Genomic DNA, 26,671 nt, shown 5'->3' with positions numbered 1-26,671 from the left:
TCACGTGAAAAGGTAACAAACATACAGACAGACATACAAACAAAAATTTCAAAAATGCGATTTTCGGTTTCAGGGTGGTTAATTATATATGTTAGGACCAATTATTTTTGGAAAATCGAAAATTACCAGAAAAATTTCGGCTACAGATTTATTATTAGTATAGATGTTGTACAATATTGTATGTATCGTCTACAATTTTATAAACAGCTTTCCCAATGACGGGACTGCCTAATTGGACAAAGCATAATAAACATATTGAGTGAAAAAAAAAAAGACCATAAAAGAGAAAGGAGGGGAACGAACAAATTGTGAAATTTTAATTTTCCTACCAATTTTTTTCTATTGTTCTATTAAAATTATAGCATATCTCCTATTAACCTGTTGTATCCTATAGGATACATTGTCAATTTAAGGGCTAATAAAGAAAAAATAAATGAGGAAAGAAAAACATACTAGAAGATTCAGGACTGTCAGGGAATGAATTATAAGAGATAGTACAAATGTTAAAATAGTGAGCTATGTAATCCCATCTTTTCTAGCTTTCATCTTTATCCTAAGAAAGAAAGAAAGAAAGAAAGAAAGAAAGAAAGAAAGAAAGAAAGAAAGAAAGAAAGAAAGAAAGAATGGGTGTTTGAATAGACGCATGGAACAGTCAAAATCAGCAAAATGGAGTCGAATTTTCAATCATAGTAACTAAGTTAGGGGACGGCTATGTTGCAGTACCTATAGAACAATAGTCACTATTTCTTCATTGCTAACTTACCTGGTAGTCAGTGCTCTCCTCTTCTCCTTGTCTCTCTTCTCTTAGGACGTGACAGGTCAACACCATCGGACTTGCAATTTAATGATAAAGAAGTGGCCAAATACTGAATAAAAACGTAATGAAGGATGTGCCTGTGGGGTCTCCGCTTCGACTGGCCGGACCGGTGAATCTCGTCCGTCCCGGTGCAAACAGACTGTTACAAACGCGCTAACCTTCGCTTCGTACTCCGAGTATATCTGGCTATATCGTCATGCGAACTTTAAGTTCAATTTATACTTTTGGAAAGGAAGAAATAAATGTGATTTATCTTTCACCCTTCAGTCTTCATTTTAATTAATGTGACGTATGTGAATGTAAATTCAAGCAACAGTACTAGTAGGCTTATTGGCATATTCTATAGCAGCGTTTCTCAAACTATGATCCGCGGACCACCTGTGGTCCTCGAGGTCTACCCTTGTGGTCCTTCAAAAAAGGCAGAAGAAAAAATAAAATCCTAACGAACTGCGTATCACTCTATAGCTGAAAATCTCAGAATTTGGAAATGACATATGGTAATTGCCTTTCACTTTTTCTCTCAGTTCTCATATTTTATGAAATTTATTACCCTATCCTTCTACTGAATTCCCACTTTACTCTCAACAACAAAAGAGGGATTTAAAGCACTATGAACGTGGTGTTTCTCGCCATCTTTTCCCTGCATATCTGGCGCCGACCATGTAACCCAGCCAGGGACCACCCAAATTCATAACAGAGGACCGAACCTTTCCATGTATTTATGACTTCCTTAATAGTTTTACCGACACCTAGTCTGCACATTGAAATGGTCACGTACTGTACGTCGTACACAATAATACAACTCTGAGGTCACAATTTGAAACTTATTTTCCGAGTAAATATTATGATGAATTTTCATGGGTTCGTGATCACTTTCATTGCGATATTGAAACTAATAAACTTTTATTGGGTGAAATTAATTAATTATATTTTAAAATATAAGTATATTGATATTAAAATATACTACAAAAGTGATAAACTTGTTTTCGGAGGGAACAAGAGTAAGGTGATCCGCGGAACTGTTCTGACTTTAAAAAGTGGTCCCCACTTCAAAAAAGTTTGAGAAACGCTGTTCTATAAGATTGTCGCACTTTCCTTTTAATGTGACGCAAGTGATAATTTAAACGTCTTTGACTCAAGTGATAACTCGGAGAGAATTCGTTCTCTCAAAGAAATATAATTTCACTACTCTATGCTAGTTTAGCACGCTCGTAGCGCGGGCTAGCGAAATGTCTATGAATAGTACCCTAAGTTTCATTAAGCTACAGTATTTGCAACATTTCCCATAAATTAATCGCTATTTGTTAAAAGGGCGGAAGTCATATTTTTTTCACGATTCATTTTTTTTATTGAAATGTGTTCTGTTACCATAGACACATCCATTTATGTTAAAAGGACTTTAAAAAACCAATACAAATGGTTAAAATTGAACATAACATTTTATAATTTATACTAGCCGTACCCGTGCGCTCCGCTGCACCCGTTAGAAATAAAATATAAAATAATTACATAATTAAAATAGGACATTTGATCCAGGGAACATTCGTGTTTGATAGAACAATAAATCGTTTATTATATTACTTAATTTAAATTGTATTAAAAAATTAAAATGCGATCATTTTGATCCAGAGACCACTCATTTGGTCATAAAAATTATTTTAGGAAATACAGCAAATGGATGCCTATCAAGTTTTCTGTACATAAGAAGCTATTTTAATCTTACCTGTCCTCGATTCACTCAGACGTTACTGTAATAACATTATAGCATTATGTCCATCTAGAGAAACTACACTTTCCAATGGTGAAATAATAATTAATATACAATTCGGTTAATTTAGCTTCCGATATTACTTCATAGAAACACAGAAACATTGTCCGTAGGCTATGTTTTATAGCTTTCGATTGTTGTTGTCCAAGACCCCTTATAGACGAAGTCATCTGTTTTTTATTTCATTACACCGCCTTAGATGGCGTTGTTATTGTAATTTTGAAACTCATTTATCTCATTAAATATCAGTCCTATCAAAATTTTGCACGGAATAAAACTGATCGGAAATTATTTAAAAAAAAAACTTTTGTTATGTAATATGTTTCATGAAAATTAATAATAAGGGAGATATTTCGATTTATTTAATTCAAGCCCCCTTATAACCCCCCTTTTAAATAAAATATTTTGAATGCCATATAGCCTAAATTCTAAGTTACAACGAACTTAATTTATATTCCAATTTTCATATAAATCGGTTCAACCATTATCACGTGAAAAGGTAACAAACATCCATACAGACAGACAGACATACAAATAAACATTTCAAAAAAGCGATTTTCGGTTTCAGGGCAGTTAATTATATATGTTAGGACCAATTATTTTTGGAAAATCGAAAATTACCAGAACATTTTCGACTACAGATTTATTATTAGTATAGATTAAAATGGTGATTGTTCTGGACAGTATTTTGTCTCTCCTGTAAAATTTGTATTTTTGGACTTCGGCCCTTTTAACAAATAGCGATTCTATTGTATTCATGTATAACTTTAGAACAAATTATATCAAAGCACTGCTACGAATATTGAAATGTCATCTAGAAAAGCGCTGACTAGCTATGATGGACCCGAAATTTAATAACATTAATAACTTTTAGTACAAATTATTTGAAATAACACACAATAGCGACTTACTACAAAATAAAATCTAAATAGGCCCGCTTTCTTTGTAATCTTCTATATCACGTATGAATGAGTGTAAAGAATCGTAAAACTTTTTCATCAGAAAAATTAATTATTATGTTCAGAATTATTTCTACACTTGATGGTTGTAATTTCGCGTTCATGTTCTACCGCTTAGGCTCACAAGAATCATCATAAAATACCACGCGACGGTACACATACCAAAAAAAGTAGTTTTTTGTAAAATATTAGTGATTATTAGTTCTCAACTCACCATGTTATGCGTACGTGAATGTCCACAGAAGTGTTGGCCTTCAACCATCTGATTTCGCATGCTGCTGGTTATCTGGAAAGTAAGGATTATACTTAGAATCCTATTATAAGTAAATATAAAATTTAAATGTTGATTTTCATAACTGAATAGCTAAGCGGAAAAACGTCGCAAGCGACATTTTATTTCCTATTGCAATGTTTTAATATAAACACGTTGCACGCACTCTGTTTTACACTGTAGTAAATTCTATTGGTTGAAAATGGATGTACAGATTACTTACTCACTTACTCACTCACTCACTCACTCACTCACTCACTCTCTCACTCACTCACTCACTCACTCACTCACTCTCTCTCTCTCTCACTCACTCACTCACTCACTCACTCACTCACTCACTCACTCACTTTCTTTCTTACTTAGTTACTTACTTAGTTACTTACTTAGTTTCTTTCTTTCTTTCTTTCTTACTTTCTTACTTACTTACTTACTTACTTACTTACTTACTTACTTACTTACTTACTTACTTACTTACTTACTTACTTACTTACTTACTTTCTTTCTTTCTTTCTTTCTTTCTTTCTTTCTTTCTTTCTTACTTTCTTACTTACTTTCTTTCTTTCTTACTTACTTAGTTACTTACTTCTTTCTTTCTTTCTTTCTTTCTTACTTCTTACTTTCTTACTTCTTACTTACTTACTTACTTACTTACTTACTTACTTACTTTCTTTCTTTCTTTCTTTCTTTCTTTCTTTCTTTCTTTCTTTCTTTCTTTCTTTCTTACTTACTTACTTACTTACTTACTTACTTACTTACTTACTTACTTACTTACTTACTTACTTACTTTCTTTCTTTCTTTCTTTTTCTTTCTTACTGGCTTTTAAGAAACCCGCCCTGTGAAAATATTGAATAAGAAGTTGCGGACAGCCGATGAGGGATGGTCCTCCAGCTAGGGGGTTGGGCAAAGGGCTAACAACCCATCACCGCAAAAAAACAGCTTGTTACGAAACCTCAAAATAGGCTAAGCCTCGGATGTACAGACAGGGAAATAAAATTTGGAGTGTTCTTATTGAATAAGTTCCGCTTACAACACACTGCGTAAGTGCAGTAAACTAGAGCCCCTGTATGTATGCTACTTGTATCTCATATTTTGTTGAGAAGATGTTTTTGTTTCTGAAGTCGAGATGAATGCGTCGCACCTGGAAGTCTGCCCAGCAGTAGCGGCTGAAACCTGCATTGCCGCCAAATATTGGAGAGCTATGCCCACGTGCATTAACGTCGGTTAGTGTAACCACCACTTAAAATTGTCATCTAACCTCTGGTTAAGCATTTTTACAGTGGATCGACCTCGGTTACGACTTAAATAGGAGGTTAACCACAGTAATCTATAACCGGCCATTTTCGAGCGGTTAAAGGAGATAACCAGTGATTAGTAGAGCAAGTAAAGCAAAATGGCGGCCAGAGCCACAGATGTTTACTTCGAAGACGATTATTATTGTACAGTACTTGAATTACTTGGATAGAGCGTGGGCGTGAAGTTTCTTTAGTGGAAAGAGAGAATCTTTACGAGGAATTAGGTGACAGAAAATTTCAGGAGGGATTCTGTTTATCAAAATCTACAAATGGCTCACTTGCAATAACTCAAAAACAGTCATATTTCTTCTGTTGATCAGCTCCTTATGTTAAGATTCTATGTAACTGTTATTTTCTGTATTTTAAGAGGGAATACTTGAATATCTCTTTCTCTGTCACTGGCTGAACAAAGAGAGGTTATGGATGGATCTTAGGATAATGAACAGTAAGCTGGTGTAAATGGGATCTTGGGTCGTACACACATTTCTACTAATCTTCTGCATCCTTTTCCTTTATGGATATTCCTTCTTTATTATATAATATATTTAAATCTATTAAGTAAGTCTATCGATACTTAACCTCACATTGGGATATAATCATTTTTGCATTCAATTTTCTATTTTGTACGATTTTAACCTAACAGCAATGAAAAACAAAGAAATGCAACTCGCAAATATAACAGCGCCCAAAGGCAAACAAATGCAACGCGAAAATGTAGGACATGTTCACTTCGATGTAGAACGGAGTGAGCGCAGTCGTTTTTAGATGTTAACTATTATCTTTGCTGTGGTATGAATGCTTTCCTTTAGTCATTTTGTAGAAACAGTGTACCATCATAGACTTTGCTCTGGTTAAATGAAGTGTCAGCTAACTATGTTTAAGTAATCGGTGATTATGAATGGTGCACAGAAATTACATTTTAACCACGGTTACTGTTTAACCATCGTTTCGTAATCTATGATTACTGCGTTTTTAACCGATGTTGATGCACTTCGCCACTAGACTGTTAATGGCTTAAATGCCAAAACAGTACATTAGAAATCAATCAACCGTAATGCTACTTGTGGACAGTCGTGTGAAATGTTTGCCTACATACAGGTTGACTCCCATCAAGACTCATTCCAAATTTTAATTCCGTATCTACACATACGTCCATACCTGTGGAGTAACGGTCAGCGCGTCTGGCTACGAAACCAGGTGGCCCGGGTTCGAATCCCGGTCGGGGCAAGTTATCTGGTGGAGGTTTTTTCCGGGGTTTTCCCTCAACCCAATACGAGCAAATGCTGGGTAACTTTCGGTGCTGGACCCCGGACTCATTTCACCGGCATTATCACCTTCATATCATTCAGACGCTAAATAACCTAGATGTTGATACAGCGTCGTAAAATAACCCAATAAAAAAAATCTATACATACAGTACTTCATTATAGGCTACAGAACTTAAATGGCTGTGGGAAAACTTTACAACACTAATGCATCAAGCATTTCTTTTTCTGTCCCTGTAAAATTTTAATTTGCAATGTTCTTTCACTTAGCTATCCAAATATCTAAACAATATTGTAGAAATTATCATATTATATAGAAACAGCCATTTCATGTGAATTTGTACAAAATTAATTAAATACACCAACTTAAAGTGTAGAATGTATAATTCATTCATAGTGTTCCGCTCAAGGGTAGTTCTTTCAATGCAAACCCAGCATTCTCCAGTCTTTCCTATTTTCTGCCTATCTCTTTGGCTCCGCATATGTTTCATATATCTTAATGTCGTCTGTCATCTGATATCTTCTTCTGCCCCGAACTCTTCTCCCGTTCACCATTTCTTCCAGTGCATCCTTCAGTACACAGTTTCTTCTCAGCCAGTGACCCAGCCAAATCTTTTTCCTCTTTATGATCAGTTTCAGCATCATTCTTTCTTCATCTACTCTTTCCCACACAGCTTCGTTTCTTAATCTCTCTGTTCATTTCACACGTTCTATTCTTCTCCATATCCACATATCAAATGCTTCTATTCGCTTCTCTTCACTTCGTCGTAATGTCCATGTTTCTGCCCCATACAATGGTACACTCCACACAAAGCACTTCACTAGTATTTTCCTTAGTTCTTTCTTCAGAGGTCCGCACAAGATGCTCCTTTTTCTCAATGTATGAATGAAGTCAAATATCTTAGCTTTAGGTATTATGAAAAATGTCTTTTGTGTGCTGTAGAGGAAAGGAAACCTTACCTTGTTACTTGGGTGTGTAGTATACAATTTAATTTATGTATAAGTTTCAAGTAATAGTTAAAAAACAAACTGCTGCTGCTACTGCTACTACTACGTATAACTGGAATGCCATTTGCAACAGTCCACTGCTGTGAAGTAACGATTAGTACGCCTGATTTTAAAACGAGGGAACGCGGGTTCGAATAATGGTTGAGACAAGTTACCTGGTTGATATTTTTTTTCGGGGTTTTCCCTCGTGCTGGGTAACTATCGGCGCTGGACCTTGGACTCATTTCGCTGACATTATCACCTTCATCTCGCTCAGACGCTAGATAACCATAGCTCCCCCTCCCATTTGCAACATGAGAAATCTACATTGTTATGAATTTCGTAAGACGTATAATGTTTATGTGTATAGTGTTGTGATTCCGGCTTTTTTATTTTGTAATAAAATTGTTTATTTAGTATATCTCATTTTAATACTTTTCCGTCTCTTATTCTACATTACAGCAATTGCTCAAAGTGACGGACTAAGTTTTTCTAACTCTTTGCAACAACCCCTTGGCCCGGTTTCTTCAACCTTTGTTAAATTATAACAGTGTGTCATTCCATTTTAACTGTAAACTTAACAGTTGAAGCATTCCTTCAACTACTGTTAGTACTAACAGGCTGTTAAAACCTATGTTAATTTAACTGCCCAATTTCATGCAGTTAAATCATTTAACTCTCTGTTAGCATAGAAGTATCCAATATGGCTGGTGCGTTAGATGCTGAACTTACATATCTGGATTATTTAGAAAATTATATCCATGAATACATAAACAAAGGGGATGATTTCTGTGATTTGACAGACCAGAAGTTCATACAAAGGTATAGACTATTTTCTGCCAAGCCTCACTTTCGCTTTCAACATAGATCTGTTTGTTTGTTTATTCTCATTAATTGGTTTATACTGCGAAATAATTTCCAGCAGAAGACTTCTTTCGAACAAATAGAAATTAGTCCCACGATTTCTTTTTGTTCCAGTGTTTTCCATTTCACAACAGCAATACCAATACGCCGCTCCACGCTATTGTGATACAGACGAGGAAAGAAGCAGAAATCAAACCTGAGAGAATAGAAAGACTTCTATTCTCTCTGAATCAAACAACGGAAACAACCGAGAATCGCAATTGTCAGAGTTCAGAAAACAGAAGTGAGCCTATACTTGGTTATAGGTTATGGTTAAACTCTAGATTCTCTGGTCCTAACAGAGAGTTAACAAACAGAATGTTAAAATGTGAAATGTAGAGTCGAAGAAACGCAATAGTTTTAACAGAAATTCATGCTTTTAACTTACAGTTAATTAACGCTATGTTAGGTGCATTTTAACAAAGGTTGAAGAAACCGGGCCTTACTGTTTTGAGTAGAAAATTCTGAAAATCAGAAGATCCTCAATGTCTGCTGGAGTTTCAATAGTACGATTATTCCCAAGTGGTCAGTGCAGTGCCTTACATAACATTTAGGCGAGAAGCAACGAAGAAATAATCATACTATATTCATTCATTCATTCATTCATTCATTCATTCATTCATTCATTTATTCATTCATTCATTCATTTTATTCTATAGATCTTACATGAGCAATGAAGCTTTAAGATGTGGAACATGTCAACATTTTACAATATTACAATTACAATTTTTACAAATTTTTATAGTTTTACAATGTAGTAATTTTCTACAATTTTTACAATTTTGTACAATTTTTTTACATTTTTTTATGATTGCACAGCGGATCCCATACACCTTTAGAGAGCATTGAAGTTACTGAGTCTTGGAATAGGCTATAAGTTATAACTGGTGACGTCAGTCTAGGGACCTCACGTAGATATACTCAGGTTCATAACCCCGACCTTCAGTCTCATCGCAACTAACTGTAGGTCTATCTTACAGTTAGTGCAAGTGTGTTTTGATATATTGTTCTCGTATTATTACGTATATTTCGGATCAGCTTATTTAATACCCTAAGGGTGAAACGTAACCATTTTTCCCCTATTACTACATATCCTAGTGGATTATAGTGATTTTCTAGATGTCACGTTGAATTTTATTTTACCAACTTTGTTTAGAATTTTGGGTACTGATAAATAGGCTACTACAACTTTCAGTTATTTTCTGTTATGTTGGTAGCAATAATTTTGATTTGCAGTAGAAGGAAACTGATGAAAATGCAAGTACCGGTAGGCCTAGTAATTAGAATAATAGTAGGTGCCAAATCTAGGGAATCGTGTAGGACTATTTTAAAAAAACTACAAATAATGCCCATGGCTTGTCAGTATATCTTTTCATTAATAATCTTCCTCGTATGTAATCGTGAAAACTTTGTAACCAATTCAACAGTTCATAGCATAAATACACGTCAAAAAATGACTTTCATACTCCATCGGCAAGTCTATCGTGCTATCAAAAAGGAGTGCGTTATATGGCAGTAAAAATTTTTAATAGCCTCCCTATCGATATAAAAAATGAAACTCAAAACATAAAATTATTTAGGGCCAAATTAAAGAAGTACCTAATTTCTCACGCCTTCTATTCTGTAGGTGAATTCATGACATTCAATAACACTTCATGAAATTGATTCTAAACTTTGTGTTGTACTAGTAGACTATATTGTAAATCTCGTCTGTATATATTTCATCTAGACTGTGACTATAAATTAAGATTTTATAATAGTATTAAGTTTTTTGACTTGTTCCATATTCTAGCTGTAAGCATGTATGAATACCATGGAATGTTAATAAATACAATACAATACAATACAATACAATATCTAAGTTTGTGAATTAATAATTAATATCAATTCAGTTCTGTTGCGTTGTGATTCCAATTCAACTCTATATTCAGGTAATATAGCTTATAGACCTACTTGGAATGAAACGTGCACGTTGTTAAAGGACAGAAAATAATATATTTCACGTTTTAATGCATTTCTTTCGTGTTCAGATTTTTATTAAAATGTCTAAGAGAGGAAACAGTATAGTAACAACTTCTCTAAGAAAGGAAGTGCTTGCCATTCAAAGTACTTACGCTTCACGAGGTTTTAGTTAATATATAGACCTTAAGGGTGCTATTCATAGACATTTCGCAGCACGCGCTACGAGCGTGCTAAGCTAGCCCCGGCTATCGACTGGTTACTTGTACAAAATTCATATCATATCCTATCGCTAACACTGGTTTATGAATACGAAAAACGCTGATCATCCACCGGAAACCCGCGCTAAAAATGTCTATGAATACGGCCCTTAATGTCCCGATGAAAGAAAACGTTAAAAAAGAAATTACACACCCAGAGACGGCAACTATAACGAGAACAGCAACATTATTATGAGTAGGCCTAAGTTTTTAAGTGGACTACACATTTCAAAGTGGTATTCTGTTTCCGGAATTCGCACTAATCATTTCACGTGATCCACTACTCACGCCAGGAATCGAACATTGGACTACTTGACTGGGAAGTGCATGTACTATTTATAATAGACGAAGATAAAGCAATAGTCGAACAATGGTGAAAAGAAAAGAACAAAGAAAGCAGAGGTATTCGGTGAATATGTGCCCATAGCTTCACTAAAAAGCTCGTACGATTTACGGAAAACTTTAAAATAGAATTTCTTTATTTTATATCTATTATAAACTACAGAAACTATTGTATGTCGGTTACATGACAAAGCTACAAAAGGACGAGGCTGGAACGAGAATGGCTTGTATAAAATCAAAATACAGAGGCTATTAAATGTAGCTGAAATAAAAAAAAATTAAGAAACCTTGGAGCGAGAAGGGCTGGGAGAATCGAAATAGAGAAACTATTAATTTGTAAGGAGGATGAAGGAGCTGTAAGAGAACAAAATTTGTGTGGTAATGGCCGAGAGATCCGAAATAGGTGGAGAAAATTACTACTCAGTACTCACAGGAGTTTCACCACCACAAATATGAAATACTGTAATATCGAACTCCGATCCATTTTGTTATAAAGCCGTCAAATGTCTCACAACTACGCATAGATGAAGAGACATTCAGCCAGATAGACGAAGTGGATAGCTAACCACATAGAAGTCGAAATGAGAATACTTAGCCTCGGGCTTCGAAGCGCTGACCTCCCTGACGCAAGACAGATGTGTTAAGTCGTTCAGTCGTGACTTGTCTCCTTGTCCTAGGTCTTGTAGTTGACATAATTGCATCAAATGCTCTACTTGTGAACCGGTGTGAATTATGTCTTCAGACTGTCCGAAGTTCATGGAGACAGACGCCAATATCAGACAAAATACTTTCCGTTTACTACATACTAGCCGTACCCGTGCGCTCCGCTGCATCCGTTAGAAATAAATATAAAGTAATTACATAATTAAAATAGGACGTTTGATCCAGGGATCATTCCTGTTTGATAGAAGGATAAATCGTTTAATATGTTACTTAATTTAAATTGCATCCAAATAATTAAAATGCGATCATTTTGGTCCAAAGAGCACTCATTTGGTGCAATGACAATTCCTTTAACATGTTTCTTAATTGTTATTACATGCAACCATAGTTTAATGAAGAGTGACATCATTTAGATTTATTGTGTATACTTTATACTACTAAGATTTAAAATCATCCGTCCTCAAGTGAGGTTGACCACTGGGATCCGGAATTAACAAACATAAAAGATAATGGGAAATGAAACGGACAAAATATGGATTAGATTTGTACATTAAAACAAAAATTTACGAGTTAATATATAGATGATAGTGTAAAATTTGAAGAGAGGCCTTCAGAATTTTCATTACAATCTTCTTTATTTGCTATATGTTTCCATTGAATTATGGTAATAACTTAATTTTAACCCTTGTTTTCTACGTCTTCAGTAAATGGCGCTTAGCCCACTATGGTTCTGAACCCTTCAAATAACTTAAATAGTGATACAGCATAATAGTAATATGTAATAATAATTATATTTCTTTCTTTCGAAAATGTAAGAATTCATGATCTCCTATGTACCATTGCCATGGACTGAATAAATGTGTTTTTTCTTCCTACTCAAAAATTTTATATTTTGCACATAGGAGTTATTGCAGGAACAACAACGCTATAATCTGAGGCGGCGGTGAAAATGTATTATATTGTTATTTTAAAAGTCTTGTATATTCTTTAATCGATATTACTTCATACAAACACAGAAATATTCTCTGTAGGCTATGTTTAATAGCTTCAGTTTGTTGTTGTCCAAGGCCCCTTATAGATGAAGTCATTTGTTTTTTATTTCATTACAGCGCCTTAGATGGGGTTGTTATATAAATTTTAAAACTCATTTATCTCATGAAATATCAGTCCTATCAAAATTTTGCATAGAATAACACTTATCGGAAATAATTAAAAAAAAAACTTTTGTTATGTAACATTTTTCACGAAAATTAATAATAAGGGAGATATTTCGATTTATTTAATTCAAGCCGCCTTATAACCCCCCTTTTAAATAAAGTACTTTGAATGTCATATAGCCTAAAATCTAAGTTACAACGAACTTAATTTATATTCCAATTTTCATATAAATCAGTTCAGCCATTATCGCATGAAAAGGTAACAAACATCCAGACAGACAGACGGACAAACATACAAACAAAAATTTCAAAAAAGCGATTTTCGGTTTCAGGATGGTTAATTATACATGTTAACACCAATTATTATTTTTGGAAAATCGAAAATTACCAGAAAAATTTTGGCTACAGATTCATTATTAGTATAGATTATTAATACGGAGTGTCCCAAATTGATGTATACACTCTTTGAAATATTATTTCACAGCAAAGAAATGAAACAGAAATACGATTTTTGCGGTTTATGATTCAGAAGGCAGTGGAAAGCATGGAAACATGTTCATCTGTTTATAAACAAACATGGCGGTGCAATTATCTTTCGATGAACGTAAGTGGATACTGAAATGTTATTGGAAAGTGGAGAATGTTGTTGAGGTTCAACGACGTTGGAGGGTTGAATTTGGAATACAACCACCAACAAGGTTAACTATCACAAGAATCCGAGACAAGTTTGAAGTCGACGGAACGGTGCAAGGTGTGTTGAAAGGGCGGTGCGGAAGAAAGAGACGTTCCACAGATATCGAGTGTGTTGATGCAGTCATGCAGGCTTTTGCACAATCTCCAAATAAGTCAATTAGGCAATGTTCTTGTGAGATTGGTATCAACAAATCCAGTGTTCATCAAATTTTGTGAGCTCAAAAATGGAAGCCTTACATTCCGAGACTTGTCCACGCACTAAATGAGGACGAATCAGATAGGTGACTGGAATTTTGTGAGTGGATCTTGAACATGTATGATGAAAGGGAAAATTTTCAAGATTTAATTGTTTGGTCTGATGTAGCCACATTTAAACTTAATGACACAATTATCCGGCACAATTGTGTTTACTGGGCTAACGAAATCCCATATATCTTTCAAGAAAATGCCGTCAATCTTCCAGGTGTAACAGTACGGTGTGGTTTGTCTTCCAGAGGAATAATTGGGCCGTACTTCTTCGAAGGGACTGTCACGAGTGAGAAATACCTGCAAATGTTGAAAACCACGATTCCACGTCTTAATGACCTCTTTGAGAATGAAAATGGGTTTTACTTTCAACAAGACGGGGCTCCAGCTCACTTTCATGTCAATGTGAGGAATTTTCTCGATCGCACACTCAATCAGAGGTGGATAGGACGTAGAGGAAGTGTTGAGGAGTTCGATCTCCGGATTTAACCCCTCTAGACTTCTACCTATGGGGAGTTCTAAAGGACACAGTGTAGCCTACACCACAAAACCACAAACACTGGAGGAACTGACAGTTCAGATTGAACATGCCTGTAATGATATTCCATTATCAACAATCCAGTTGGTATGTCGCTCTGTTATACGTCGTTGTTGGGAGTGTACTGTAGCAGAAGGGGACCATTTTGAACATGTACGGGCTTAAGAAAAACAAAACCGCAAAAATTGTATTTCTGTCTCATCTCGTTTCTGAGAAATAGTGTTTCAAAATGTGTATACATCAATTTGGGACTCCACACCTGTGGAGTAACGATTAGCGCCTCTAGCCGCGAAACCAGGTGGCCCGGGTTCGATTCCCGGTCGGGACAAGTTACCTGGTTGAGGTTTTTTCCGGGGTTTTCCCTCAACCCAATATGAGCAAATGCTGGGTAACTTTTGGTGTTGGACCCCTGACTCATTTCACCGGCATTATCACCTTCATCTCATTCAGACGCTAAATAACCTAAGATGTTGATAAAGCGTCGTAAAATAACCTACTAAAATTAAAAAAAAAACAATTTGGGACACTCTGTATGGCTTAAAAGCATTGTTTATTATTGCCTGTGAAAAAATATGATCTAAAACAACTTAAAATAAAATGTATTCTACAATTGAAATTAACATCAAGATGTAATTATTTTCAATTACCTTACCTAACCCTGATAAAATGTTGTGAAACACCCTGTATAAGTTTGCAACATAGTGAGGTCTATTTATAAGTCAATATGTTGCAGTGTACCCAGGCTATCCTCGACCATGGCCGAGTGGTTAGCTTCGCCTGCTAGTGACCCGGGTTCAATCCCCGTTTGGGTCACGATGGAATTTGTGGTAGACAAAATAAGGCGCGAAGGTTTTTTCTCGGAGTTCTCCCATTCTCCTCACCATTCTACCAATACTTCACAATCACCCTCACTCTGCAAGTTGTCGAGCTAGGCCTCCAGAACAAACAAAAAAAGTCAAAAGTTGTATGCATTGTATTTAATAAAAAAACTATTATTGAAAGTGGAGTAGTTTCCGAATTAAAAAGAAAAACCGGCCCTTTTAAAATGGGTCACAGGAGGCTACAAGGCATTATTTAACATCCAGTTGTGAGATTCTGAACTCAAAGATATTGTAAAAATATTATAATGCCCTGAATGGAATAGCTTGCTAAAAATTTCCATAGCGATTGAACTAGTAAGACTAGATCTGTTACCTATAAAGAAACCGGTCGTTTAACTCGTTAGAAAATCAGTTTTAGTGATTACTCCACTAACTTGTGATGTAGTGCGTGAATTTAATAATATAATAATTGCTAATTCTCTTTGGTATTCAGCGAACCTCTTGTTTTTATTTTTTGTATGTCTGGATGAATGACTGTAATATCGCCGGGACCTACATTGACCGTTTTAAGTTAACAGTTGTGCAGGAAATTGGATGAACAGAAATAAATGACTGTCAGTTACGAGCGCAGCTGTATGAAGGGAGATTTCTGAAACAGGTTTAGAATCAGAGCGAGAGGTGAACTGAAGAGGGGGGCGGTTGTAAGGATAATTTAATGACGAGATTGAAGTTCCCTGCACCTGCCGATAAGTATGACCTTGAGGACACGTTCTTTCCATGATAATAACGAATTGGAGAAAGAAGTTATATGTTGCTACAAAAAATATTTCCGAATCTTGGCGGTTGTGCGTAGAGAAGCATATTTAATATCGAGAAAGTTTCTGTATGTAATTTACCTGATTGTTATCTACGTATTTATAAAGCATAGCTCTCTGTACATACTGCATTTGCTTTCTTCTATTCGAACATACAGACAGGTAATATTATCTTCTGTCAACGGACTGATTTTCTTTATCTTATAAAATTTCGAGTCAATTTATTCTAAAAGTAACGGTGTAGGCCTATAACTAAAATATAAGATTACCAGATAATTCTATACGATCAAGAAATTAATGTTTACGTAAAACATAAGCTGTTTTTTGTACACCAGCATTAATAAAACACCATACACAAAAAGGGCAGCAAGCTGGACTGTAACAATTTCCGAGGAATCTCGCTGTTGAATGTTACATATAAGATTTTTACAAATATAGTATCTAATTATATTAAAGCATATACAGATGAATTCCTGGGTGAATATCAGTGTGGTTTTAGGCAAGGACGAAGTACAACCGATCACATATTCACAATCAAACAGTGTTTAGAGAAGACAAGTGAATATAATATCCCCATACATATGCTTTTTATAGACTTTAAGCAGGCATTTGATAACATGAATCGATTTAAAATTCTGGAGGCTATGAGAGAATTTGGTATCCCTACCAAATTGGTAAATTTAACAAAAATAACCCTCTCCAAAACATGTAATAAGGTAAAGATACAAACAAAACTATCTGATAAATTCTTAACAGTAAATGGGGTGAGGCAAGGAGACTCCTTATCTACAATTCTGTTTAATATCGGCCTTGAAAAAGTCATTAGGAACATTGATATAAATTTTAATAGTACCATATTTAATAGGACCAGACAGTGCATGGCCTATGCGGATGATATCGTGGTCATGAGTAGATCTCTTGGAGTGCTAAATGAAATAGTAACCCAAATTCAAACAGAAGCAGAGCACATGGGGTTAAAAATTAATAAAGAGAAAACTAAATATATGAGAAACATAAGACCAAGTGGAATTTGTAATAAAGATATTATAATAAATGGACAGAAATATGAGGAAGTAGATTCTTTTAAATATCTAGGAGTTCTAATTACCCAAGAAAACACTGCAGATGCGGATATGAGGCAAAAAATTGCTGGGGGAAATAGATGCCTGAGAGCCCTTAACAAAACTTTGAGAGCAAGATGCATAAGTAAAAAAGCAAAACTTACATTATATAAAACAGTCGTAAGACCAATTGTGCTTTATGGCAGTGAAACTTGGACTCTGTCGAAGAAAATGGAACAACAACTGATGACATGGGAAAAGAAAATTCTAAGGAAAATCTATGGTCCTAAATATGAGAATGGGCACTGGAGGATTAGATATAATACAGAACTGAAAACTCAATATAAATCTCCAGATATTGTTGCTGAAATCAAAGCCCGTAGGTTGGAATGGTTAGGACATGTAATCAGGATGAATGATCAGAGAATACCAAAAAAGATTCTAAACACAAAACCAGAAAGCAGGCGCAATATTGGCAGACAGAAACTAAGATGGTTGGATGGAGTGGAGGAAGATTTAAGGACTCTAGGCATGAGAAGATGGAGGCAGAAGGCTCTGGTTGGACAGGAATGGACCAAGATCCGAAGGGAGGCCAAGGCTAGACTACAAGGGCCGTAGTGCCAAAAAAGAAGAAGAAGAAAAATTAATAAAACAGCCTTTGTCCAACACCTTCTAAGTCCACACCTGTGGAGTAACGGCTAGCGCGTCTGGCCGCGAACCCAGGTGGCCCGGGTTCAATTCCCGGTTGGGGCAAGTTACCTGGTTGAGGTTTTTTGCGAGGGTTTCCCTCAACCCAGTATGAGCAATATGGGCAATGAGCAATTGGACCTCGGACTCATTCCATCAGCATTATCACCTTCATCTCATTCAGACGCTAAATAACCTAATGTTGATAAAGCGTCGTAAAATAACCTACTAAAAACACCTTCTAATTAAATGGCCGTTGCTATAATAATAATAATAATAATAATAATAATAATAATAATAATAATAATAATAATAATAATAAAACACGGAAATTTTACTTGAAGCAAATAAAGAGATAGGTTTGGAAGTAAATCCCGAAAAGAGAAAGTATATGATTATGTCTCGTGACCAGAACACAGTACAAAATGGAAATATAAAAAAAGAAATTTATCCTTTGAAGAGGTTGAAAAATTCAAATATATTGGAGCAGCAGTAACAAATATAAATGGCATCCTGCAGGAAATTAAACGCAGAATAAATATGAGAAATGTCTGTTATTTTTCGGTTGAGAAGCTTTTGTCATCCAGCCTATTCTCAAAGAGCCAGAAAGTTGGAATTTATAAAACAATTATACTACCGGTTGTTCTGTATGGTTGTTAAACTTGGACTCTCACTTTGAGAGAGGAACAGAGGCTAAGTGTGTTCGAGAATAAGTTGCTTAGGAAAAAAAAATTGAGGCTAAGTGGCATGAAGTTACAGGACACTGGAGAAAGTTACACAATGCAGAAATCCACGCATTGTATTCTTCACCTGACATAATTAGAAACATTAAATCCAGATGTTCGAGATGGGCAGGGCAAGTAGCACGTATGGGCGAATCCAGAAATGCATATAGAGTGTTATTTGGGAGGCCGGAGGGTAAAAGACCTTTGGGGAGGCCGAGACGGAGATGGGAGAATAATATTAAAATGGATTTGAGGTAGGTGGGATATGATTGTAGAGACTGGATTAATCCTGCTCAAGATAGGGACCGATGGCGGGCTTTATGTGAGGGCGGCAATGGACCTTCGGATTCCTTAAAAGCCATAAGTAAGTAAGTAAGTAAGTAAGTAAGTAGTAGTAGTAGTAGTAGTAGTAGTAGTAGTAGTAGTAGTAGTAGTAGTAATAATAATAATAAAGTTAATCTTTGCATTATTCTTTCTTGTTACTCTTGCTAGGATCTAGTGGATAGTTTAAAAAAGTCACAGGTGTAGACTATAATCTCCTGAGTCCTGAGACATTTTTTTGTTTTCTTTTTAAAGTTCAATATAATTTCTACACTTCAAAGAAAGTCACTGAAATGAGGAAAAATGTTGAAAAAATTCTGCAGGTTAGTTAGGGCACAAATGCAGGTATATTATACTAGACTTTGGGTCTCTGCGCATACATCTTATATTATAATCATGTATGAAGTATAGTATAGTATACTATACTCTAAGGACTCAGGAGAATAAGCGGAGTAAGAAAGGAACTACCTCAGCACTAGTTTAGCCAAAAGAGTGTCCTGACTCTAGAATTTCGATAGCATTGATAGTCGTAAGTCATCGTCCTCACCATTTCTGCAGGAATACGTTGGAATGGAAGACAAAAATACATGAGTTAGAATTTAGATACAGAAGTTCTTTGGTCTGAGGAACAGACGTCACTATCAAAATTGTTTAAATATGAACAAAATGTGATTTTTTATAGATGTCAAATATGCCGATAATGTTTTAAGCACATCAGTATGTTGTATGTTATATTTTATTTCTTTAAAAATCCGATAACAAAATAAACGTAAAAAATCTAACCTCGAAAAAAAACATAACTTGTGTCTCTGAAGTAGGAAGTTTCCTAACACCCGGTACTCGTTACGGTAAATCTTTCTTATGCCACAGCCACTAATAAATAAATATAAAATACCTTGAAAATTCATTGGATTTAAAGTATTGAGAAGCAGAAATTGATGGTGATCACTGGGAGAGCTGTAAGCCCGCCCTAAATACGTACCTTATATACGAAAATCGTCGTGCGTGAACGAAGAATACCGCCATATTTCTTTAATGTAACAGTGGGTTTCAGCGTTGCCAACATAGTAATAATATACACACCTAATCAAACCTAACCTAACCTTTCTCATAATATTACACACCTAATCAAACCTAACCTAACCTGTCACATAATACACACCTAATCAAACCTAACCTAACCTGTCATATAATACACACCTAATAAAACCTAACCTAACCTGTCACATAATACACTCCTAATCAAACCTAATCTAACCTGTCACATAATACACACCTAATCAAACCTAACCTAACCTGTCATATAATATACACCTAATCAAACCTAACCTAACCTGTCACATAATACTACACAACCTAATCAAACCTAACCTAATCTGTCACATAATACACGCCTAATCAAACCTAACATAACCTGTCATATAATACACACCTAATCAAACCTAACCTAACCTGTCACATAATACACATCTAATCAAACCTAACCTAACCTGTCACATAATACACACCTAATCAAACCTAACCTCACCTGTCACATAATACACACCTAATCAAACCTAACCTGTCACATAATACACACCTAATCAAACCTAACCTAACCTGTCACATAATACACACCTAATCAAACCTAACCTAACCTGTCACATAATACTACACAACCTAATCAAACCTGTCCACACCTGTGGAGTAACGGTCAGCGCGTCTGGCCGCGAAACCAGGTGGCCCGGGTTCGATTCCCGGTCGGGGAAAGTTACCTGGTTGAGGTTTTTCCGGGGTTTTCCCTCAACCCAATACGAGCAAATGCTAGGTAACTTTCGGTGCTGGACCCCGGACTCATTTCACCGACATTATCACCTTCATTTCATTCAGACGCTAAATAACCTGTGATGTTGATACAGCGTCGTAAAATAACCCAATAAAATAAAATAAAAAACCTAATCAAACCTAACCTAATCTGTCACATAATACACACCTAATCAAACCTAACCTAACCTGTCACATAATACACACCTAATAAAACCTAACCTAACCTGTCACATAATACAGATCTAATCTAACCTAACCTGTCACATAATACACAACTAATAAAACCTAACCTGTCACATAATACGCAACTAATAAAACCTAACCTAACCTGTCACATAATACACACCTAATAAAACCTAACCTAACCTGTCACATAATACACATCTAATCTAACCTAACCTGTCACATAATACACACCTAATCAAACCTAACCTAACTTGTCACATAATACTACACACCTGTAGTAACATTCCTCAAATTTAGTATCATTTAGTTTTCATGTATTGCCGGCTCTGCCAATCGTGTCAGTTTCCATCTAGTGGAAGTGAATCGTACTAATAGTCTACTACTACTAATTCGAAGAAGAAGCAATGGCGACTTTCATAATAATTACATTTTACATGTTTCGTGATATGCTAAATGTGTTAATGTAGTAATAATTCTCTATATATGGTACAGTAAGATTTTAAATGTGCTATGGTTGTGGTTCTGATAAAAGTATTGAATATTGATTTATAACGCCACATTGGCAGTGATAAAAGTGTGCAATATTCGTTCAGTGGCTGGTGGATGCTCTAGATTGACCTATTACAAACTGACTAGAATCACATCTAGTAACAAACTATTGAAATTCTCTTCAGACAGGAGCCACTATGTAAACACAAAAACGACCTATGTAACGAGTACCGGGTACTAGGAAACTACCTGAAGTAAAAGATATTCGAGACTTGCTCATTACAGATACACTCCAAAATATAGCTACTGAGTCCACACCTGTGGAGTAACGGTCATCGCGTCTGGCCGCGAAACCGGGTGGCCCGGGTTCGAATCCCGGTCGGGGCAAGTTACCTGGTTGAGGTTTTTTTTCCGGCTTTTCCCTCAATCCAATACGAGCAAATGCTGGGTAACTTTCGGTGCTGGACCCCGGACTCATTTCACCGGCATTATCACCTTCATTTCATTCAGACGCTAAATAACCTAGATATTGATACAGCGTCGCAAAATAACACAATATACAGACGTGGACAAATTATTAGCAAAATTGAAGATTTTATTATATATTTTTACAAAATATGATTCTTCAATTTAGACTACAGTTGACATTTTTGTATATTTCCAAATTATTAGCAAAATTGAAGATTTGTATTGTATATTTTTCAAAATTTAACTCCTCAATTTGGACTACATTTGATATTTTTGCATATTTACTAATTATTAGCAAAACTGAAGGTTTTTATTGTATATTTTTACAAAATTCAATTCTTCAATTTGGACCACAGTTGACATTTCGGATATTTCCAAATTATTACCAAACTGAAGATTTTTGTTTCATATTTTTACAAAATTTGACTCTTCAATGCAGTTGACATTTTTCCTAATTTACAAATTATTATTAGCAAAATTGAAGATTTTTATTATATATTTTTATAAAACCTGACTCTTCAATTTAAACTACAGTTATATTTTTGCATATTTCTGTCTTCTGTAATGAAGGAAATATGCAAAACTGTGAACTGTAGTTTAAATTGAAAAGTCAAATTTTGTAAACAGAATTATCATAAAAAATCGTCAATTTTGTTAATAATTTGTCCACGTCTGTAGATACTGATGAGTTCAAATTACAGTGGATGATTGAACGATCCAAAACAATAAGACACCACAATAAGCTATAGTTATTTGTATACAAAATAGTGAACATATGTAGCTACTTTACCTTATAGACAACGCAGCTCAGAAGTACGAAAAGAAATTCGACATTCGAGACTGAAATAATATGGAAACAGAGGAGCCATTCGTCATTTCGTCTTATAACCTACTGTCTTACACTGAAATGATTTGCAGCAAACAATAAATATTCTGAGTCTAACGACACAAACACACACTCGCGATATTTAACACAGAAACACTGTCAGATCGTCAATATACACTGCACAACAAAAATGCATTTGGCCGCACTTTTTGCATCAAATAGAGCTCTGCATAGTAACGCATTTGTTTCTGTGCCGCTCACTAACAAAGCAGCTCTATGATTGGTTCACGTGATGACGTGTATGGAAGATACGTAGACAGAACAAAGAAGCAAAGCTATTGGAATATCAGAGCATGCTGCTTGAGTACAGTCGTTAGCGTGGAAGTTGCGTTGATGCTACCTGCAATTCATTTGTTAGTTAAGAACGTCATTGGTCCATTATAACATAGGAAGAAAAATAAAGTAGGTAAACTTGCGAATTTTGAATGAGGCAGTGAGCAAGTGGGCAGCTTCAGATATTATAAGCAATAACATGAGCTGATGTCAGTAAGTCAAAAGGAGGATAGAAATTGCCAAGGAAGCTTTTAATAAAGAAGAGCATCTTCTGAGAAACTATGGTAAAAGATCTAAGGAAGAGACTGCTGAAGTGCTTTGTGTGGAGTGTGGCATTGTATGAGACAGAAACATGGACATTACGACGAAGTGAAGAGGAACAACTAGAAATTATTCAAATCAACTTTACAGGGAGTTATACCTGAGAGCTTGATTTGCATAATACACGTCACTGTTCGTTAACAGAAAACCACAATTTAAGTCGCACAGATTTAGTGTGCACTCAATGTTGGTTGCTTGACGGTTGTCAGCCCACTTTGAGGTCTGTGGATACAGAGGGAAAAAATTGGATCGGTGTCTGGTAGAGTTCCCGAGAAGCTCAGTTGGTAGAGCGTTGGTACGTTTAACCGAAGATCCCGGGCTCGATACCCGGCCCCGGAACAATTTTTCCCTCGAAATTATTCAAATCAACTTTACAAGGAGCTATACCTGAAAGCTTGATTTGCACGTCACTGTTCGTTAATATAAAACAACAACTTAAGTCACACAGAGGTAGTGTGCACTCATTGTTGGTTGCTTGGCGGTTGTCAGCCCACTAGAGGGAAAAAATTGGATCGGTGTCTGGTAGAGTTCCCGAGAAGCTCAGTTGGTAGAGCGTTGGTACGTTTAACCGAAGATCCTGGGTTCGATACCCGGCTCCGGAACAATATTTCCCTCGAAATTATTCAAATCAACTTTACAAGGAGCTATACCTGAAAGCTTGATTTGCATAATACACGTCACTGTTCGTTAATAGAAAACAATAACTTAAGTCACACAGAGTTAGTGTGCACTCAATGTTGGTTACTTGGCGCTTGTCAGCCCACTTTGAGGTCTGTGGATATAAAGGGAAAAATTTGGATCGGTGTCTGGTAGAGTTCCCGGGTAACTCAGCTGGTAGAGTATTGGTACGTTTAACTAAAGGTCCCGGGTTCGATACCCAGCCGCGGAAATTATTCAAATCAACTTTACAGGGAGTTATACCTGAAAGCTTGATTTGCAACGACTAGAAGCATTTGAAATATGGATATGGAGAAGAATGAAGCGTGTGAAATGGACAGACAGAATAAAAAATGAAGGTGTGTTGGAAAGAGTGGGTGAAGAAAGAATCATATTGAAACTGATCAGGAAGAGAAAAAGAAATTGGTTGGATCACTGGCTGAGAAGAAATTGCCTACTCAAAGATGTATTGGAAGGAATGGTGAACGAAAGAAGAGTTCGGGGCAGAAGAAGATATCAGATGATAGACGACATTAAGATATATGGTTGAGATAAGGAGACAAAGAGAAAGGTAGAAAGTAGGAAAGATTGAAGAATACTGGGTTTGCAGTAAAAGACCTGCCCTTGGGCAGAACGCTATGAATGAATGAGCCAGGTTATGCTTCTTCTATAACACTGATCAAATAGAACGCGCAACCTATATTTATTGTGTTAGCGGATTCATTCTAATTTGTTTTCGTATTTTAAGAGATAACGCGCGGATCGCAGCATTTCTTGAAACTACAGCATTAATTAAATTGAATGCACAACGTATACTGACGGATCAATCCTCATTGGTATTTATATTTTAAGAGGTTATGTGAGTAGCAGTATTCCTGAAAGAAACCATCCAGACAACTTGAATGTCGTCCCTTTATTCTGTATAAGCTTAAGTAGTATAGGGAATTCCAACAGAAAACATGACGTAATAATAATAATAATATAATAATAATAATAATAATAATAATAATAATAATAATAATAATAAAAATAAAAATAATAATGATAATAATAATGATAATAATAATATATTTTGACTCATCTTTATTTCAGTGATTTATACAGGGACATCATTTTATTTTTACTAACATTTTTAATATTAACTTGCCTATACCTCTGGATCAACGCCGTTTGCTATCCCCTTCCACGACTGGAGTTCGATGATACTGGCGTAGAATACAAACAAATCACTTTACTAGGTATAGGAGGGTAGAAAAGTAGTTCATCCATTTACGTAAACTAGGAAATATGGCGCTAATGAGTTTGATCATTTTCATTAAGTTTTTGTTTAATCAAAATACAGTACAGTATTAACAATGAGTATTTTTACTCACGAACTGAGCTGTCCATGTGGACGTATTCATTATGCAGTGTATATTATACTGTCTACAGTACATTAGCGTACAATATAGAGAATGAAGTTAAATTAAAAAATAATCATAATATGGATATTTAAACACATTTTTTTAAAATGGTGGCCGTTCATTTCGATACAGGCTTCAATTATAATGTGCATATTATCGTACTATAGAATATTGTACCTAATCTCAATTACCAGTTTCGTTCTTCGTACTAGTAACTCATGTTGAAATAATTCTGTACCTACTCTATAAAAGAGTATCTTACGTATTGTAAATTCAATCCTCACTTCTGCCCAATCCGAAAAGATAAAATTACTTAGACATACTATCTGCTGCCCGTCCAAGTGGTTATGTCGTAGGGTCGTAGAAAGGGAGGAAATCACGTGACAGTTAATTATTTAACGAGACCCGTTTATTTAAGTTATTTTAAACAGTTGTATAATATTACGTAGACGTCCAATTCCTAACAGAAATTAATGTTCTCAGAAAAGAGCTAAGACAGCCCAGTCACTAGCTGGCGAATAAAAGCTGGTGGGGGAAACCGGGATACGACGTAGGCAAATGGACGACAGTACCTGTGCGAAAATGATTCAATATTGAAAGCTCTTTCGTCACTGGAAAACGCGAAATATTTTTCGAACGTACTGTTTACTATGACCGTAAGGCTACTATGACTGTATATGCGGTCTTGGATCTGTGTGGAGGACGGTTGAACTTCATTAGTAGAAGAGGTGGGAGTGAAGTACATTCAAAAACCCAGGTACAATAAAAATTTAAGTAGAAATAAAATGATGTCCCTGCATATTTATACAAGGTGAACCGTAAGCAATGTCATCAATTTCAGGCGGTTATTCTTAGAGATATTTCAAACAAAACAATTTAATATAATTTTGATCGTTTTTGCTTCCTTAGATATTCGGTTGTTTTGATTTTCTGTCTGTAATTGTGTCATCAGCCGAGATAAAAATGATTTTATATGAATAATTTCATAACGTGTTTTGGGAAAGCTATTGATTTAATTCACAATACGCCCAGCCAATTTAAGAGAACAGTGTATTATGATAGCAAATGGTTGAAATAATTCGTTTTGTCATTAAATGTGCAGACATTTGTTCCGAACAAATGCACAATTTTTTACTTACACCCCGTATAATTGAAATTGTGTTGCATATTTTCCATAAAAAAAACGCAAGGGCTCAGCCGGGATTTGAACCCGGGACCTCCTGCACCCAAAGCAGGAATCATACCCCTAGACCACTGAGCCGTTGACCACGATGTTTGAAAGACATTATTGTCAGAGAAAACAATACAGCTCAAATATGAAATACAATTGAAACTATGTTACATACCCTTAACCCAAAAAAATAGAACGGGCTCAGCCGGGATTTGAAGCCGGGACCGCCTGCACCCAAAGCAGGAATCATACCCCTAGTCCACTGAGCCGTTGACCACAGAGTTAGAAAGACATTATTGTCAGAGAAAACAATACATCTCAAATATGAAATAGAATTGCAATTATGTTACATACTCTTAACTCAAAAAATGAAACGGGCTCAGCCGGGATTTGAACCCGGGACCTCCTGCACCCAAAGCTGGAATCATACCCTTAGACCACTGAGCCGTTCACCACAGCG

General features: G+C 35.7%; 1 protein-coding gene and 2 non-coding genes across 3 annotated transcripts in view; all 3 read right to left on the bottom strand.

Moving 5' to 3' along the window:
- LOC138700363 (uncharacterized) overlaps positions 1-26,671 on the bottom strand; it is a 60,976-nt gene that overhangs the window by 25,813 nt on the left and 8,492 nt on the right. Inside the window, exon 3 of the mRNA XM_069826948.1 lies at positions 3,759-3,830. Within this exon, the coding sequence (XP_069683049.1) occupies positions 3,799-3,830 (32 nt within the window). The 3' untranslated portion in view covers positions 3,759-3,798. The remainder of the gene's footprint in view (positions 1-3,758; positions 3,831-26,671) is intronic.
- On the bottom strand, positions 26,230-26,301 carry TRNAP-UGG (transfer RNA proline (anticodon UGG)). The gene has a single exon. It is a non-coding gene; the product is annotated as a tRNA-Pro (tRNA).
- TRNAP-UGG (transfer RNA proline (anticodon UGG)) lies at positions 26,587-26,658 on the bottom strand. Its single transcript has one exon. It is a non-coding gene; the product is annotated as a tRNA-Pro (tRNA).

Source organism: Periplaneta americana, chromosome 5 (assembly GCF_040183065.1).
Source record: "Periplaneta americana isolate PAMFEO1 chromosome 5, P.americana_PAMFEO1_priV1, whole genome shotgun sequence".
Classification (NCBI taxonomy): Eukaryota; Metazoa; Arthropoda; class Insecta; order Blattodea; family Blattidae; genus Periplaneta; species Periplaneta americana.
Note: the sequence above shows the minus strand (reverse complement) of the source record. Positions and strands in the feature narration are given on the sequence as shown.